Source organism: Antedon bifida, chromosome 7 (genome assembly GCF_963402885.1).
Source record: "Antedon bifida chromosome 7, ecAntBifi1.1, whole genome shotgun sequence".
Lineage (NCBI taxonomy): Eukaryota > Metazoa > Echinodermata > Crinoidea > Comatulida > Antedonidae > Antedon > Antedon bifida.
The window spans coordinates 26157894-26175176 of NC_136232.1; the positions used below are offsets into that span (position 1 = coordinate 26157894).

Below are 17283 nucleotides of genomic sequence, written 5' to 3' on the forward strand. Positions count from 1 at the left end.
GGGGTTCTACTCAACTGTATCAAAAGGAGTTATTGGTCATCATCAAATACAATTTCTAAACTTCAATAAATATGAATAAGATGCCGCTTCAGGAAATTCCTCCTTCCGCCAACCGAATGGTGCAAACTCAACTATATACATTTTCTAAAAACTGAGAAGTGCGTCCCTCTCTCTCTGCACAAGTTTTTATCATTTCAATGAATCGTTTTAATTTGACGTATAATTATTTTATTTATGTATTTTTACACTAATAATTATTATTGTTTGGTGTAAAAATGTGTATTAGTCTGAATTGCACAGAGTTGATTGTAACTAGTGTGAATCCTTGTAAATAACCGAGCTCGAATTTGAGACACATTTTTACAATGCTTGAAAAGTATGTTGACTATACTAAAACGTAGATATGACCACAATGTTTTCTGATCGCGAATTTAAAATAAAATAAAATGTAGGCCTATATATATTAAAGTCCCTCGACTCAGTGTCTGTCTAAAACGTGAGAATTATTTAGTAAGATTCTTAAGCTTTATTCAGTCAACATGTCCCCTGGATTCGTCAATAGTGCGTCACTGGCATTTTCCTGTAAAGGTCCATAGATATTGAAGGGTCACTCCCTGTCAACGACACGAGGGAGCAGCAGAAAACGGAAAAGCGTTTAATTTGCGTTGTTCCGTTTGGATTGCGTTACAACGGAAACGCGTATATTCTCACCTGCCGTTAAGAGCAAAGATGGAAGATATGACCGGGGCTTGCTTGCCCTCTCAAGCTATGTACCTTTTCAATTTAGGCCGACAAAAGAAAGACTCGACCACATCCCCTTGTTAATTGAACACATCTGCTAGGGGGTCAACAAGGATTCACTTTCAATTGTTAGCTAAGCCTGTTTGGTAAGTCAATTGAATCGCAGAAAGGGAAAGCATTTCAACGGGTATATCGTTGCAAATCCTTGTCCATATATTAAGTTGGTTGTGGAAATTAAATCCAGTCGTGATTATTTCCCCATATTAAATGCGTTTTCATACGGTAATCAATAACATACCAAATATTGTCAATAAGGTCGACATGCTAAAATCATGTGATTTTCTACCGCCTTGGCAACAATATCGGATTGATGTCTTATTTTATGTTTGATATTAATGTCCCTGATAATGTCAACAATAGGGCCTACACATTACACAAACTATACGGTGTCTATTATATACAAGAGATTGACTTAATACATTTCTAAATTTAAATGTAGGGCCTAAACTAAAAAGCGCCACGTGTTGTGTCGCGACAAACATTATGGCACCGTAGTAAAAAAGCGTATGGAGTTGTTGAAATGTTCGAGAGACTAAAAAGCGTCGCGTTTTATGTCGCGACAATCATCATGGTAGGCCTACTCCCGTAGTAAAAAGAGCATGGAGTTTTAAAAATGTTCGCGATTAAAAAGCGCCGATTGTTATGTCGCGACAAACATGGTACCGTAGTAAAAAGCGCATGGAATTGAAATGTTCGAGACTAAAAAGCGCCGAGTGTTGTGTCGCGACAAACATCTATGGCACCGTAGTAAAAAGTTCATTGAAATGTTCGAGACTAAAAAGCGCCGCGTGTTGTGTCGCGACAAACATCTATGGCACCGAAGTAAAAAGTGCATAGAGTTGAAATGTTCGAGACTAAAAACCGCCGCGGCATCATGATACTACCGTAGTAAAATGCGCATGCGCGTTGAACATGTCGCGACAATCTTCCATCAGTCTCTGAATAATTCAATATACCGGTACCAGGTTAAAAAGATCCTTACTCAGTTTCTGAAGAAATATTGTTGTTGAAGTTTGCATTAAAACTTCCGAGTTTTTAATTGAAACACAATGGAAGAGATAATCAATTTGCCACTGAGATGTAATTGAGCGTACAAATGTAATTTACAAGCCCTTAAATACTACTTTAGGAGAGGAAACACTAAACCTAAATAAAGACATTGCGAAATACTATCATGCCGGCTTTTTAACAAGTTTTTTTTTTTTGTGGTTCAAAATCAAGATGATTTTTTTTGTCATAGGCGGATGTTAGCTTGTTGGTTGAACATGTAATGAACACTGTAATAAACAGTAAAACAAACAAAACATACAGTAATGCTACTATAAATAGAATTTACCAAAGGTCTGTTTGTAAACTTCCTCGATGCTTTGTTTAAAAAAAAATGTGTATATCTGTTACAGTGATGAAGTAAAATCAATAAAGTGTGCAAACTAAAGTTTGCTAGTGTTCTGAAAACTTGTTTTCTGTAGTCTGACGAAGTTTGCAAAGTTCGGCTGCTGTCCACTGGAATACACTAGCAAACATTGGAAACACCTTTGACAAAGTTTGCTAAAGTTTGCTAGGTAAACTTACTTCTGCAAACTTGTTATTTTTTAGTTTGCCAAAGTTTGACGACATTTGGAGAACTTTTCCTAGTGGAAAAAGACTTGTAAAAGATTATTATGCTTTGATATCTTTCAAACTACGTAAACACAAATGGTTAATTTTGTGATAATTACAACAAACACTATTTCCAGGGTCTGAATAATGCTAAAACTCATGAAAACATCAAAGAAGAAATTGCTAACAAGTAACAGGCATATCAAAATGATAACATCATCTTACGTCTATGTAAACAACCGTATATTAACACCCCGTCGTACCTCGGGGCTTTCATTCCTTTCCTGTTGCAGTTTTTCTTTCGTAACTCAGCTCATCATCTGTTGTCTGTTTTCATGTTTTCTTGCGATCCCCTAGCCCTAGTTATTTTCTCTTCATTATGATGTCTCTCATCACACATCACCTGGTTTCCTCGTTTTATCCCGGGCTTCCTGCCGCTTCCTCCTGCATGCATTATCTCAACTGATTAGGCCTGAGTTTTGAATTGACGATAAAGAAGTGAAAGTATTCGAACACCTTGAGAAATGTCTCATAATTTAGCATACAATAATGATATAAATTGATGAGTAAACTGTTTGACATAATAAATATGTTCATTTATTACTTAATAAGTGACGTGGGAATCACCATTTCACAGAAACCTGTTGTTCATCATCAGAATTTGATAAAACATATAACTAGGCCCTATTCCTTTTTTCTAACTTTCTTTATAAGAAAAGAAGATAAGAACACATTTAGGCGGACATTTAAAATAAACATTGTTTTGAAGAAACTGAAAAAAGATCAATGATAATAAAAGAAAAAGGTGACGTTTCTGCATCCTGACATATTTCTTTAGTGTCCCCCAGCACTATTATGGTGGCCTTTCAGGCATAGGTATTCCATGGAGCTATAGATAACTAATGTATAGGTCTATGGTTATTCACTCGGGTAAATTGGTGATCAGCTAATCACCAAAGTTAATTGGCCAATTAAAAATTTAAAATTTTCTCGGGCAAATAAATGAATGGATCTATTATGTAACGCTTGTGTTTATATTTTGTTTTTGAACACCTTGTTTTTTAATGAATATTCAAAATGCTAGGCTCTATTACTTTATAAAGCAAAAATGAATTTTGCCGGAGGACCGTGACGGCAAGGTCACTGCTGTCAATGCTTTATGTCAACATGCAGTTCAACAACGGCATCGGTAGCAGAAAGATGTTGTTATAGACCATCTAGTTTTTTTCTCAAAATATCATCGGGATGTTTTGTCGTGAACATTACTGGCGTTTAATATTCTCCTCCCTTCCTCATCCTGATGTGAGCAAGTTATGTGCCTGATGGGTGTACGATATGTCATCATTCATGCCCGAGTCTGTTAATTCTCCTCGATTAACTCGTCACAATTTATTCATACGCATCAAACTTAACGAATGTGTGGTTTATCTCTTGTACATCGCTAAACCCCGCTAACAGCGTAAACAGATTAAAGTTCCTCTAAACGGAACTAAAACAGTGTTTTGAACTTTAAATGTTATTGAAGGGAATTCATGGTGTACATCACAAGGTCCTGTCTGTGTTTACTCTTCCGATTTTAAATTCCGAAGAAACAAAGGAAGATATTAATAAAGTTGTGGAAAATACGGACGTCACACATTTCTATTTGATGACGTCATAATCCAATAACCGACAACTAATATAATTATAACTCCGACATTTATGTTGGCAACGGACGGTAAATATCAGATACACCAGTGTATTGGGTAAATATCGGATACACCATGTGTATAGGGTAAATATCGGATACACCATGTGTATAGGGTAAATATCGGATACACCATGTGTATAGGGTAAATATCGGATACACCATGTGTATAGGGTAAATATCGGATACACCATGTGTATAGGGTAAATATCGGATACATCATGTGTATAAGGTAAATATCGTATCGGATACACCAGTGTATAGGGAAATATCGGATACACCAGTGTATAGAGTAAATATCGCCACACCAGTTCAGTAAATATCGGACAGACCAATGTGGGTCTACCGTGAAAAAAAGAGACTGGTTAAAAGCATGGTATACTTACCACTCCTTGTGTGTGCAGGCCAATATTTTTCTATAAATTAAAAAAAGTTATTAGCAACGTACAATGGCAACAATAAACCAGACAACACATTTATAATTCGTGAGATAATTATATTATAATAGATAATTAAAGATAAATAATAGAGTAACCAATCCTAAATATTTGGTAATGCGCGTTCTAATGTTGCATTTCAGGTCTACTTTATGTCCAATATGTAAATTTAAATAACATAAAGTTTAAAATGCACACACTTTAGATCCGATAAAACGCACGACTTGACTACTCTGTTTAAAGATGTATTATCTCCCTGAAAAAATAATTCTTAAACATTTTTTTTTTGAATATTCAATTTTAATGTAACATAATAGTTATCCACTTTGACCAAAAATTGGATCGAAAAAAATATATATTTACCTGAAGAAATGTAATTTAAAGCAAAAAATGGTCAAATTGGCTGCCAGCCAATAGATTTTTGGTTGAATTTTAACATTTATTTTGTCATTTTATAAGTGAAAACATGATTTTTTTTGTTTTTTTTTTCTATTGAAGTGATTAACTTTATTAAAACTAAAAAAATAACATATTCAAAGTCTGATTTAATTAATCTTCATTTTTCATGTTTTTGAGGGACAATACATCTTTAACATTTCGCACAATACTTCGTAAAACTGTTTACATACTGTAGGCTTTAGGCTACACCTTTTCTTTGGGCTTTCTTTAAAGCATGTTTTCATAGATCGGATTGAAATGAAATAACTTAGATATAGATAACAAAGTAAACCGTTCAAACTTAAGTTAAACTTTTAAGCTTAACTTAACCTTACTTTAACTAACAGTAAGTACCACGTAGCGTTACGACGTACACTTACACGTACAGTACAATCTTTTAAGTTTAACTTAAGCTTGGTTCCCACTATGACGCAACGTAAGGAGAAAAGCGTAACGCAAGAGAATAGACCAATGGCAAGCAATCACTTCGAATAATCCATCGCTTTTCATTGGTCAATTCGCTTGCGTTGCGCTTACGTCTTTACGTTGCGTCCTAGTGGGAACTAAGCTTTAAAAAGTACAACGTAGCGTTACGACAAATACTAACACGTACAGTACCAGCTTTTAACTTTTTTTTTCGTTACGACGAACAGTCGGTATCACACACTGATACGGACATAGGCGTTGTCAAGGTGACCATCATTATACAATTATAACTATTTGATTATCATAAACACACCATGATATGTTAATTTTCATTGCTTTTCGTGAGTATCAAATTTACATACTCTGAACAACCACCTGTTGTTTGAAAACAAGAACACTGGACACAAGGCCATTGGATAAGTTTATATCCGGTACAACCTTCCATTTTCATATTTAAATATAATTTGGAAATCATTCATTAACAATATAAGAACAACTTCACTGTGATTAAAAATGCTTATGACAAATGTATTTTTAATCGCGGAAAAGCGTCTCCATAATAAGTTAATTTCGGTTACTATGTCAGTTACTTTGTCGCCCAAATGTTTAACAAGTTTTCACTCGATTTTATGCAAAGATATGAATAGTATTATTAAACTATAAATATTTCAAATTTATAAAATTGTTTACTGTAGTAATGGTAAAGTACAGTCTCTATTGAAACTATTAGACAACACAAACCTTTGGTTACCACTGTAAAGACAGTCTAATACAGTCTAATAAGTTTTGGTACCTGTAACAAAACAATATAGTTAATTCATTGCAAATAACATATAATGTGTTTTTTTAAATAGTTTCCGTCCGTTATTAAAAATATATAAAAATATATTTATATTTTTACAGGCATAGATGAAATACTAAACCGCCTGGTATGTAAAGATATATATTTATCTATTAAATAATTAAATAATTAATTTTTCTGGCATGGTTTTACTTTATCGTTTTGATTTATCTTTTCGCTTATTTTATTTTGTATCTCCATTGAGATCCAGCCACTGATACCCACAGCATTGTCATTTTTTCAGTGCTTATTTTATTTTGTATCTCCATTGAGATCCAGCCACTGATACCCACAGCATTGTCATTTTTTCAGTGCTTATTTTATTTTGTATCTCCATTGATATCCAGCCACTGATACCCACAGCATTGTCATTTTTTCAGTGCTTATTTTATTTTGTATCTCCATTTTTTCAGTGACTTACCTTTGGATCTATTAATAGTAAAAATATTCTAAAAATTGAAAATTACTCATCATTACCTTAAATAAACATAATTATTTTTAATAGTATTTCTAATACTTTATAACTACTGTACCATATAAACCAATTATTATCTTTTAACCACACACTATGGAGTTATATCTAAACACACACTAAAGTTTTATAAAATGAATACAGAAAACAAACTATACAAATAATTAACTTAATTAACAAACTTATTTTCATAAATTAATTATTTCATAAATTATTTGATCCATCATCTGAATAATGAATTAATTCTTGTTTGATTTCAGAGATTCCAGATTGCCATCTAGGTCCTGTCTTTTCTGCTGTGAGGAGAGTTGAAGTCCACATCAGGGCCAATAGCAACAATACCTAGCGGGTTTATTTTCAGGTGGCTTGCCTATAAAACAACAAATATATTTTCAAATTCTTCTTAGATTTATGGTGTACTAATTTAAATTTGACATAATTGTAAAGCTCTGTCTACACTATCAAACTAGTTTGACAAAAAAAGTGTGATGTGCCCAAATATGGTAGTGACATCATCATCATGTCCATATATGGGTAGGCCTACATCACTTTTTGTTGTCACACAAAGTTTGATAGAGCTTTAGCTATGTCCACACTGAGCCGGGATTCTGTGAAATTTGTTAAAAATGTTTCAAGAATATACAGTAACCTTTAATACCAACTCGTATCTGATGCGAAAAACATTAAATAAGCCAGAGTTTTCTGCGGCCATTGGACCGAATACAGGTGGCCGGCTCAGTGTGAAAACAGCTTTGTAACGCCTTTGTGAAACGACACGCAGCGCGCAATAAGCTGCTGAATAATTTGCATATTAACATTACTACTACTCATGAACCTGTCAAATGATAATCAAACTGATAACAACCTTGATTCTGTAAACCTGATTACTGATACTAATTGGTAACAGGGAAGTATTTAAACACTTGCACATTGGCTAACATCCCCTTCCCTGCAGCCAAATCGCAACTGACAAGGGGCATCAGGTAGTCGCCCATTTTTGATGACCTAATCAATAAAATAATTAGTAATTGCGGGTCATCTCACAAATTATATGCCATGATCATTGTAGTGGTGTTGCCTGATTGCCTGATGGTAGAATGTATTTAACTGTTACGTGACCTTTGTACACACTGAGAAAAAGCATTGGGTTAACATTGGTTAAAATAAAAAGTCTTGAAAAGATTTTAAAAGGTAGTTAATAATTTTACTTTAATTGTTAAAGATGTATTGTCCTCCTGAAAAAATAATTCTTAAACAAATTTTTGTTGAATATTCCATTTTAATGTAACATAATAGTTATCCACTTTGACCAAAAATTGGATCGAAAAAAAATTTATTTTCCTGAAAAAAATGTAATTTAAAGAAAAAAATGGTCAAATTGGCTGCCAGCCAATGGATTTTTGGTTGAATTTAACCATTTATTTTGTCATTTTACAAGTGAAAACATTATTTTTTTCGGTTTTTTTTTTGGAAGTGAATAACGTTATTAAAACTACAAAATAACCTATTCAAAGTCTGATTTAATTAATCTTAATTTGTCATGTTTTTTGGGACAATACATCTTTAATAAAACAAGAGCAAATTGGATCTGCCCCTGAATCCAAAGTAAATGTGTAAAACTATCTGTAAAGTTCTATCTACACATATACTGTATGGACATGATGATGTCATATCACTACCATATTTAAGCATATCATTACCATTTTTTGTCAAACAAGTTTCATAGTGTAGACAGAGCTTTTTAACTATGTAGACATTGAGGAGCAGTTTCTACTGGGGAGTAACACATATTGACCTGTGTGTGACATTTGTAGACATGAGTGAGTTGTCAGTGGCTCCTGTCATCTACACAAACATGGGGACAGTGGGTTGTCGTTGTCTCCTCTTCCTACTAAACCCAAGGGACTACATCTTCCTTTATCCCTGACCCACAATGTTTAATTATAAGCTAATAATAGACGACAATTCCATGGTCAACTAGTCCCCATATGTAAACCCAATTGTCAAATTCATATAGGAAATAGTATTCATATTTAATATTCTAGCCTCTATAATAACAGGTTTTATCATTCACAATAAATAGTATGATTAATATGATATGTTAGGAATTTTTAAAAATGATTATTTTCTGTGACATTTACACAGTTTGTTAGACTAAAAGTGAAGAAACACAGGTTATTAAATATCATCTACATTTATATTTACCTTTCTTGGTAGGGAATTAATAGTTAAAATTAATTTTATACTGTTTTTATAACCAAACATATTGCAAATGTTACATTTTCAAGATCAACTTTTCAATAAGGGATCATGTAAAAAATGATTTTACTGCAGTAACTATATTTTGTTACTGCAGTAACTATATTTTGTTACTGCAGTAACTATATTTTATTACTGCAGTAACTATATTTTGTTACTGCAGTAACTATATTTTGTTACTGCAGTAACTATATTTTATTACTGCAGTAACTATATTTTGTTACTGCAGTGACTATATTTTGTTACTGCAGTAACATATCATTTAAGTTTCAATGTAGTTTATGAGACAGTCTCTGCAATATACAATTATGTATATTACCCAGAACAAGTTTGCTAAATAATTGAATAAAACAAATTAAACATAACGTACTGCAGTAACTGCAGTAGAATAAGACATGGTCCCTAAAGCTCTGTCTACACTATCAATCTTATGTCAAATGTGATGTGCCCAAATATGGTAGTGATATGCTCAAATATGGTAGTGATATGACACCATCATGTCCATATATGGGCACATCACATTTTGTTGTCACATAAAGTTTGATAGTGTAGACAGAGCTTAAGGCACAAAACTGCATGTTTATGGAAGTAAAGAGTGACCAACTAACTGAACACATGACCATTCTGCATTACACACTGATGTTGCGTAATATTTTCGAGACGTGCCATTTCGCTTGAAGGCAAGCCACAATATTCTGATGAGATCGCGAGGTCGAATCAAATAGTTTGTGGGACAGTTCTTGGCATTGTAAGTGACGTGTAAACACAGATGGGCGAAGTAAATGGGTTTTGGCCAATTACATTACGACAATAGGTCTCTGTTTACCTGAAAATGTAGGCCTGTGGCCAGGGATTTGAACAAAATAGGAAAAGATTCAATTATTACGTATTGAGGGATAAAAGTGGCACACTCAGAGGTCTTGGGTTTCTATGCCCTGACCTTCACAGAATCGAAAAAAATAAACTTTGAAAGTGTGTTGTGAGAATTAAATAAAAATATTTGTTTTGTGTCCGTCCAAACTGGGACTGCTGCAAAGCCAAATTAGAATCCAAATCTTTTCTCTCTTCATTGTAAAACATGAATTGGCTTTATCCACACCCCTGAAACGTTTTAAACATTTTGTTATTCAATATTTCACTCAGAGGTTCCTCACAAGGCACAGCCTTAGTCTCGAGGAGCCTCTGCAACATGTAACGTTTACAAACCTGGTAATGTTTTTGAATATGTTCCTGATCAACTGTTTCTGCTATTCCTTCCATCTGGTAGATATCTCGTACATATCCCCAAATATTGGGATAATCCATTATGCGTTTCTTGTTGCACTATAAAGAAAAAAATCAGTTTATTTACAAAATTTTTGAGGTAGCAGACATAAATCATGGATCTATTCAGCAGGTAATATATGTATACCATGACCAAAGTCATGAGTTAAATGAAAAAAAGAAGTTTTTATTTCATCCAAAAAAATGTTTTGCCTACATTAAAAAGTGATTTTGTGTAAAAAAAAAATTGGAAACGGTATCTTAAAATGGTGGACATAAACTGGGTCAAATATGTAACAATGTGTCTGATACCTTAAAATGGCCGACATAAACGGTGTCAAAGCGTACAAGAGTTGTAAAGAGTCTAATGTCTGCTTCAGTTAGGGTGTTGCCTGTCAGGTATCTCTTGCGGCTAAGGATCTCTTCAACCTGAAAAGGATGAATTAACTAAAGTGATAATACTACTGTGTCGGGGAGTTCATTCACTATTTTTTAAACAGTTAAAATGATTCTCTGATTAATTAAAAGCAGGGCCGTTAGCCACCAGTATGGTTGGTAAGGTTTCAACCTGACCACTTTTTCACAGAGGCCTTTGACAACCAAATGGCTTGAACAGAGATTGTTCCTTTCCTTGCGACAACCACACCTCTTCAATTCTTGTGGCTACATCACTGAAAAGCTCACTCACTATTTTTTAAATAGTTAAAATGATTCTATGATAGAGTAGCTCCTCAATGGAAAATGCCCCAGTAAACCAAAAAAAAAATCCAAATTGTGATTTGGTTTATTCAAAAATGATTATCACAATCACTTAGTTGTAAACATTCAATAATTCTTTTATTCATATATTTATTGTCACGAATTTGATTTTAATATTGTACATAGTCTATTTTTGTAATTCTTTATTTTATTTTGTTTGTCTGGAGTTGGAGAGACACGCCCTTTGGCGATAGTTGTCTTTGACAGCTCTTGTCTCCTTTTTCACTGAAAGGAATAAATAACATAAAATTTCATGTTTGTTACGCACCTTGTCAAGATGTACAAACAGCGCCCTCACTGCTGTGTCATATGCCTCTTGTGTCGTAGCAAACCCAGATCTATATACGCCATTGTTAATATACCTGCAATGTATTAAGTTACACTCATTATTGTACAAACTATGTCTAAATACGGTAAAGAAAATTATAGAAAGTAGAATATTATATCAATTAATATCAATGTTATAAGGTTCATTCATTATGAACATTATTGTAATAACCATGTCTAATTCCATAGTGAGAAATACTGTACATAGAAAGTAGAATATTATATTAATTAAACTATATAGTAAACATTGTAATATAATAGAATAATATAATAATAATAAAATAGAACGAAAGATCCGAAATCAATTAAAGCATTAATTTTGATTTGATTCAAACACCAGGCTTTATTTGATTGTCAATCATATTACATCTTTTGTACCAATTTTATCCTAAATTTCATGTCGGACCCAGAGGATTACATTACCGGTATATAAAATAATAAGCTAATCATTTCTATCTGAAAACATCATTACAGATATGAAGAAAATTATGACATTTTTTTAACACTAAATTTATTCAACAAATTAAAAAGAATATCTGAATGAAATGTATTTTATGTGTTTTAAAATTCATTACTTATTTCAGTGAAGATGTTTTTAGCAAGGTACACAGATAGCATACTAAGCAATTGGATTTCATGAGGACAACAGTAAACATATGGTTTATATTTGAACATGAACTATACTTGTCAGAGATCGTTTCCCGCGTACAATATCAATATCCATGAAATGTACCGGCTTCAAAATTTTTGACTTCTCTAGTCCAGATTTCACTGAGGATATGTTTCCTGTGTTCAGCATTATTGTGTTAAGCTCTGTCTACACTATCACTAAACTAGTGTGATGTGCCCAAATATGGTAGTGATATGCCAAATATGGTAGTGATATGCCCAAATATGGCAGTGATATGCCTAAATATAGTAGTGATATGCCCAATTATGGTAGTGATGTGATACTGTATGCCCAAATATGGTAGTGATATGACATCAGCATGTCCACATATGGGCACATCACATTTTTTCTGTCAAATAAAATTTGATAGTGTAGACAGAGTTTTTGTGTGAGCAACTATTTCTTTGACATAATGTAGTATACGCACTTTGATTGATTTGTCGTTCACTTCCTTCCTAGCTTTTATTCAGCACTCAATTGTTGAAAATACTCTAAATATAAAGTGCATATCATTTCCAAATAATATTGTTCTAAATGCTAATCCCATAGTTCAATTCAACATTTACTTTGACCAAAATCAAACATTAACATATGTAATGTACATAGACTAAACAAATAAAACAACAAAACAAAAAGTATCATTTTTCGTCGACATAGAAACTAAAACATGTTTGTCACTGTTGTCCTGTACACAATTTTTCAAATAAATTTAAATGAAAAGTCAACATTTTTTTAGTTTGGGTTTGTAGGAGACTAGCTAGCTTATGACAATTTTTTACCATTTTGTCGAAAAAAGTGCCCTTTGTGGAAAATAATAACTTCCCTGTAAGAATCCCGGCTACAGGCTCATTTGATTTGATGCTAGACAGCATGTGGATTACGATCACTAGTGTAAAGTTTGGAGGAATTAACAAACTTCAAAAGAAGTTGAAAAAAGTATCTAGACATTGTTGTGTAAAGTCTTCCTGAGATGTTCCATTTCATAATTGATGTAGAGCTATCAGTATTTCTATAAATATGTTAACTATTTTTACAGAACCAGTAAACTTTTTTTAAATTGGAAGTAAATTGCATTCTGCGGCAATGTAGTCATGGGATATTCTCATTAGCTAGGTGAAGGTTGCAATCAGTAAATTTACAAAAAAAAATCAATTTTTTAGTTAAATAATAAAAGAGTTACCGATTACTTAATTTTCATACTGGATGAAAAATTATGACTTAAAAAAATAAATAATATTAGAATGGATTGGTAATGTGAATTGTTTCTTCGAAGAAAAAATGTTACTAAAGCTCTTTATGTGACAAAATGTGATGTGCCCATATATGGACATGATGATGTCATATCACTACCATATTTAATCATATCACTACCATATTTGGACACTTTTTTTGTCAAAACTAGTTTGATAGTGTAGACAGAGCTTAAGTTAACAACACATCGCTTTTACAACCTGAACGGTACAAAAAAATAAACCCTTGATAACTTGTAGTGGATACGATGACTAAGAGAGTTAGAATTTACAACAGATGAATGGTCACTATTTAATTACACTCACTCCTAAAATCTACCATGTCAATTCCATTTTACTTCCAGCCTTTACATAGCAAGAGGATATGCGACTAATTTTATGCTATTTTTAGAACACATTTTTTCCCTTGAGATTTATAACATTATAACATTTTCTGGAAAAGCGTAATTAAAAAAAGATCATTACTTTCTTTAGAGGTATACTGCTAAAATGAAAAATTGGAAAATAAAATACTTATTTTAAAAGGGGTATTTTGAAATGGAACATTTATGGAAATTAATTTATAATAGTAAACGCATTTTCATTACAAAAAATTGTTTATGATTTATGGACTTTGCAAAAACCAATCGACAAACAAAACCTGAAAGCAAACAAATTAGTGGCATCGTAATGTCATTGCACTTTGAAAAGATGAAGAAAAATGTTTTAAAAATTACAAATGGAGACAAGATAGTTTGCATCGATAACGCCATGACAACAAATGATTGACAAGATCGGTATTTGTGATAACTTCCCGTAGAAAGTTGGTGCCGGGTATATTCCCAATGTCACGGTCACTCTCGTCGTAATGAGTTGACAGTCTGTACTACTGACGGTGGATTAATCGTGCTTTTCTCGGCAAAAAGCAGGAACTTGTGTAATTGGATGTTGGGTTTAGTAGGATGGCGTGGCGTCCAGCATGATTTATTAAGCGTCTATCAGATTTATTATTACGTCTCTTGTAATCTTAAATACTGTAAAACGACAATCTTTCCTCGTACATCTTCCTAAACTCTTATTCCACGTACTTGTATGTCCATTCTGACACTTATTAAGGTAGACACACAAGTCTGATATCAAGAAAGAAGGGTTATTAATTAATTCCCACTTTGCAATATACATTTATACATGTTTATACTTTCTCATAAAATTATTTATTGAGTTTGTGTAGTACTGTCCATTTTTGTATCCTATTCAATCTTAAATAGGTCCTTATTGCATTGGTATAAACTGAACCATTTTGAAAAGCAATACTACGTTACTGAAAATGCAATCCAGTCAAAAGAAAGAATAAATAAAATAAATAAATAAATAAATAATTACGCCATTTTCCTGTTCATTTTTGTATTCTATTCAATCTTAAATAGGTCCTTATTGCATTCGTTGCATTATTTTTTTTGGTTAATCTTTATAAATTCTATTCATTTTAATATAATTTTTAGTTGTTGCATGTTTATGTCTTGTCTATTTTATTTTTGTGAGGGTCCCTAATGATCAGCTTCGGCTGGATGGTAAAATATTGTTTCGTGTGTCGTAATAATATAGGCAATTATATACATTCACTGTTACTGTTTTGGATAATTTCTAAAAATGTCTTGATTACTACATAAACATGTTTATTGAGTTTGTGTACTACTGTACATTCACTGCTAATATTTTAATTTATAAAAATGTCATGATTACTACATACATTTGAAATGATTTCAGAAAAGAATATTTAAAAAAAAACAACCGTGAGCAGTATACGATTTGAACCCATGACTGTGGAATTACAGACAGTTTGACAGCAATTTATTCCTGGTCATCGATGGTACTGTTAGAATGATTGTATCAAATTATTAATATTTCAATGAATGATTGATTTTTATATCATCAATTATTTTCAGCGTTGCAAAAATATTTATTTTTTTGCCGATTCATCAATAAAACAGAACAATAACACTAAAATGATTGACAAAAACAAATTATCAACAAAATAAAAATTGACAGTTCTGATTAAACTAATATTCTGCTTATTCTATTCATCCACTAAGTTCATGGTTTATTGGTGCCAAAATTAATATGTAATAATATATGGGAGAGTTATATAAACAGGAGGGCCTTCTCTGTGATGGGTGCTATTTCAGGTTAAATTCCCCTCTACTTTTTATTTCTTGTTTTATTGTAATATAGCTTGAATTGACTTTTAATATTTTTATAATTTTGTAAGTGACATTACATGCAATTTGGTCGATTTCACCCCCACTTTTAATATTGTTTACTCTTTTTGATACATCATTATCTAATTTTGATATGAAATAAAAGTGAAATAAAGAATTTTTTTCTTCGTATGTGATGGTTAGTTGTGAATGAATTCATTTATTGCTTAAAAAAAAAAAATTACAAAAAACCCCCAAAAAAATCACATTAAAAATAGAAGGTTTAAAAAATAGATTGCTCCAGTCTAGTTTAACTCTCTTTACAGAACAAAAACCAAAGAGTACATATTCATTGATCAGGTTGTAGTTTAAATTATATCATAAATAATTACGTATGTAAAATTAAAATGGAACAAATTATTTACAATTTATGTTAAGTAACTACATGATTTTAGTTTGTTTATGTGGTATGTGATTACCAAAAAAATCTTCCCAAATAATAGCATTACCAGTGTTACTGCAGTAACTGCAGTAGAAACATGTTGATATGGTTCCTTATTGAAAACACACAAAATTTACAAATACTGCATAAAATTGTACTAATTATTAAATGGTTCCCGAGGTAATTTACACATCACACAATTTTATCGAAGGATGTGAAACCAGAAATGGTAAAATTTAATTTTAACTATCATTTAAAATTTGATGAAAAAGTGAAATTGTGAGGAAATTAATTGAATAAACCAAATGATTCACACGAATTGACAAGTAAGGGGTTAAATTAAGAGCACAGTAAAGATAGCAATCATGTGTACAGGAATGGCCTTGGTGTCATTTAGACGGTCTTAAAATCTAGGAACATAGGCTTAGTTTTAAGCAAACTTAAAGCCCTTCTCCACCCTTTCTATACTTCTTAAACTCAATCCTATCAATGTTAATTCTGTGCCCTTTTGATTCAAAGCTGTGTACTTTTAAAGTTCACTTTTTATTTTCAAATTAATTTTTGATTTGATAAAATTAAATTTTGTATCATTTGGAATTAAATTAAATTTGCATCATTTTGAATTAATGGAATACTTATTCAATAACTTTTTAACCTAATAACAGCTTTTAAAAATTAAATTGGAAATTGAATGTATGATACATATTTTTAATTTTTATAGTATACACAGTACAACAGGATTAAACACAAAATTTATAACAAAAATTAACTGATAATATAATTCTTTTGCATGTAGGACCTTTTTTTTTGGAGAGGCGGATTCAGATTATTATTTTCTTGTTTAATGAGGGTGACCCAAAAGAGGCTGTTTAAGCTCTGTCTACACTATCAAACTTTATTTAAAAAATGTGATAATGATGTCATATCACCACCATATTTGGGCATATCACTACCCTACTTGGGCGGCACATCACACTTTTTTTGTCGTCAAATTAGTTTGATAGTGTAGAAAGAGCTTAACAGCTAAAATGACATTATGAACTAACATTTCTTTATTTATTTTTGACAGATTGTTATTAATATTATTATATGTTCGCGCTCTCATTATGTTAAATTCATTCCTTATTTCAGTGAAGATGTTTTTAGCCAGGTACACAGCATACTAAGCAGTTGGATTTCATGAGGACAACAGTAAACATATGGTTTATATTTGAACATGAACTATACTTTTGTCAAACTAGTTTGATAGTGTAGACAGAGCTTAACAGGTAAAATTTCATTATGAACTAACATTTCTTTATTTAGTTTTAACAGACTGTTACTAATATTATTATATGTTTGTGCTCTCCCTGTTTAAAAATTCCCTGGATCCGCCCCTATGGTGTTAGGTATATCAGTGTGAAATAACAAGCCAGGGGCAGTGGATGGTAAAGCC

The 17283-nt window shown here is 32.1% G+C and overlaps 2 protein-coding genes across 2 annotated transcripts in view; both read right to left on the bottom strand.

Annotated features, from left to right (window-relative positions):
• LOC144847454 (uncharacterized) overlaps window positions 1-17283 on the bottom strand; it is a 76675-nt gene that overhangs the window by 26226 nt on the left and 33166 nt on the right. The gene's annotated exons all lie outside the window — the stretch shown is intronic.
• The window catches only part of LOC144847452 (glutathionyl-hydroquinone reductase YqjG-like), a 71302-nt gene continuing 58588 nt past the window's right edge, over window positions 4570-17283 (bottom strand). The window contains exons 6-9 of the mRNA XM_078703826.1: window positions 11251-11344; window positions 10536-10652; window positions 10167-10283; window positions 4570-7071 (exon numbers count right to left, since the gene is read on the bottom strand). Of these exons, the coding sequence (XP_078559952.1) occupies window positions 6979-7071; window positions 10167-10283; window positions 10536-10652; window positions 11251-11344 (421 nt within the window). The 3' untranslated portion in view covers window positions 4570-6978. The remainder of the gene's footprint in view (window positions 7072-10166; window positions 10284-10535; window positions 10653-11250; window positions 11345-17283) is intronic.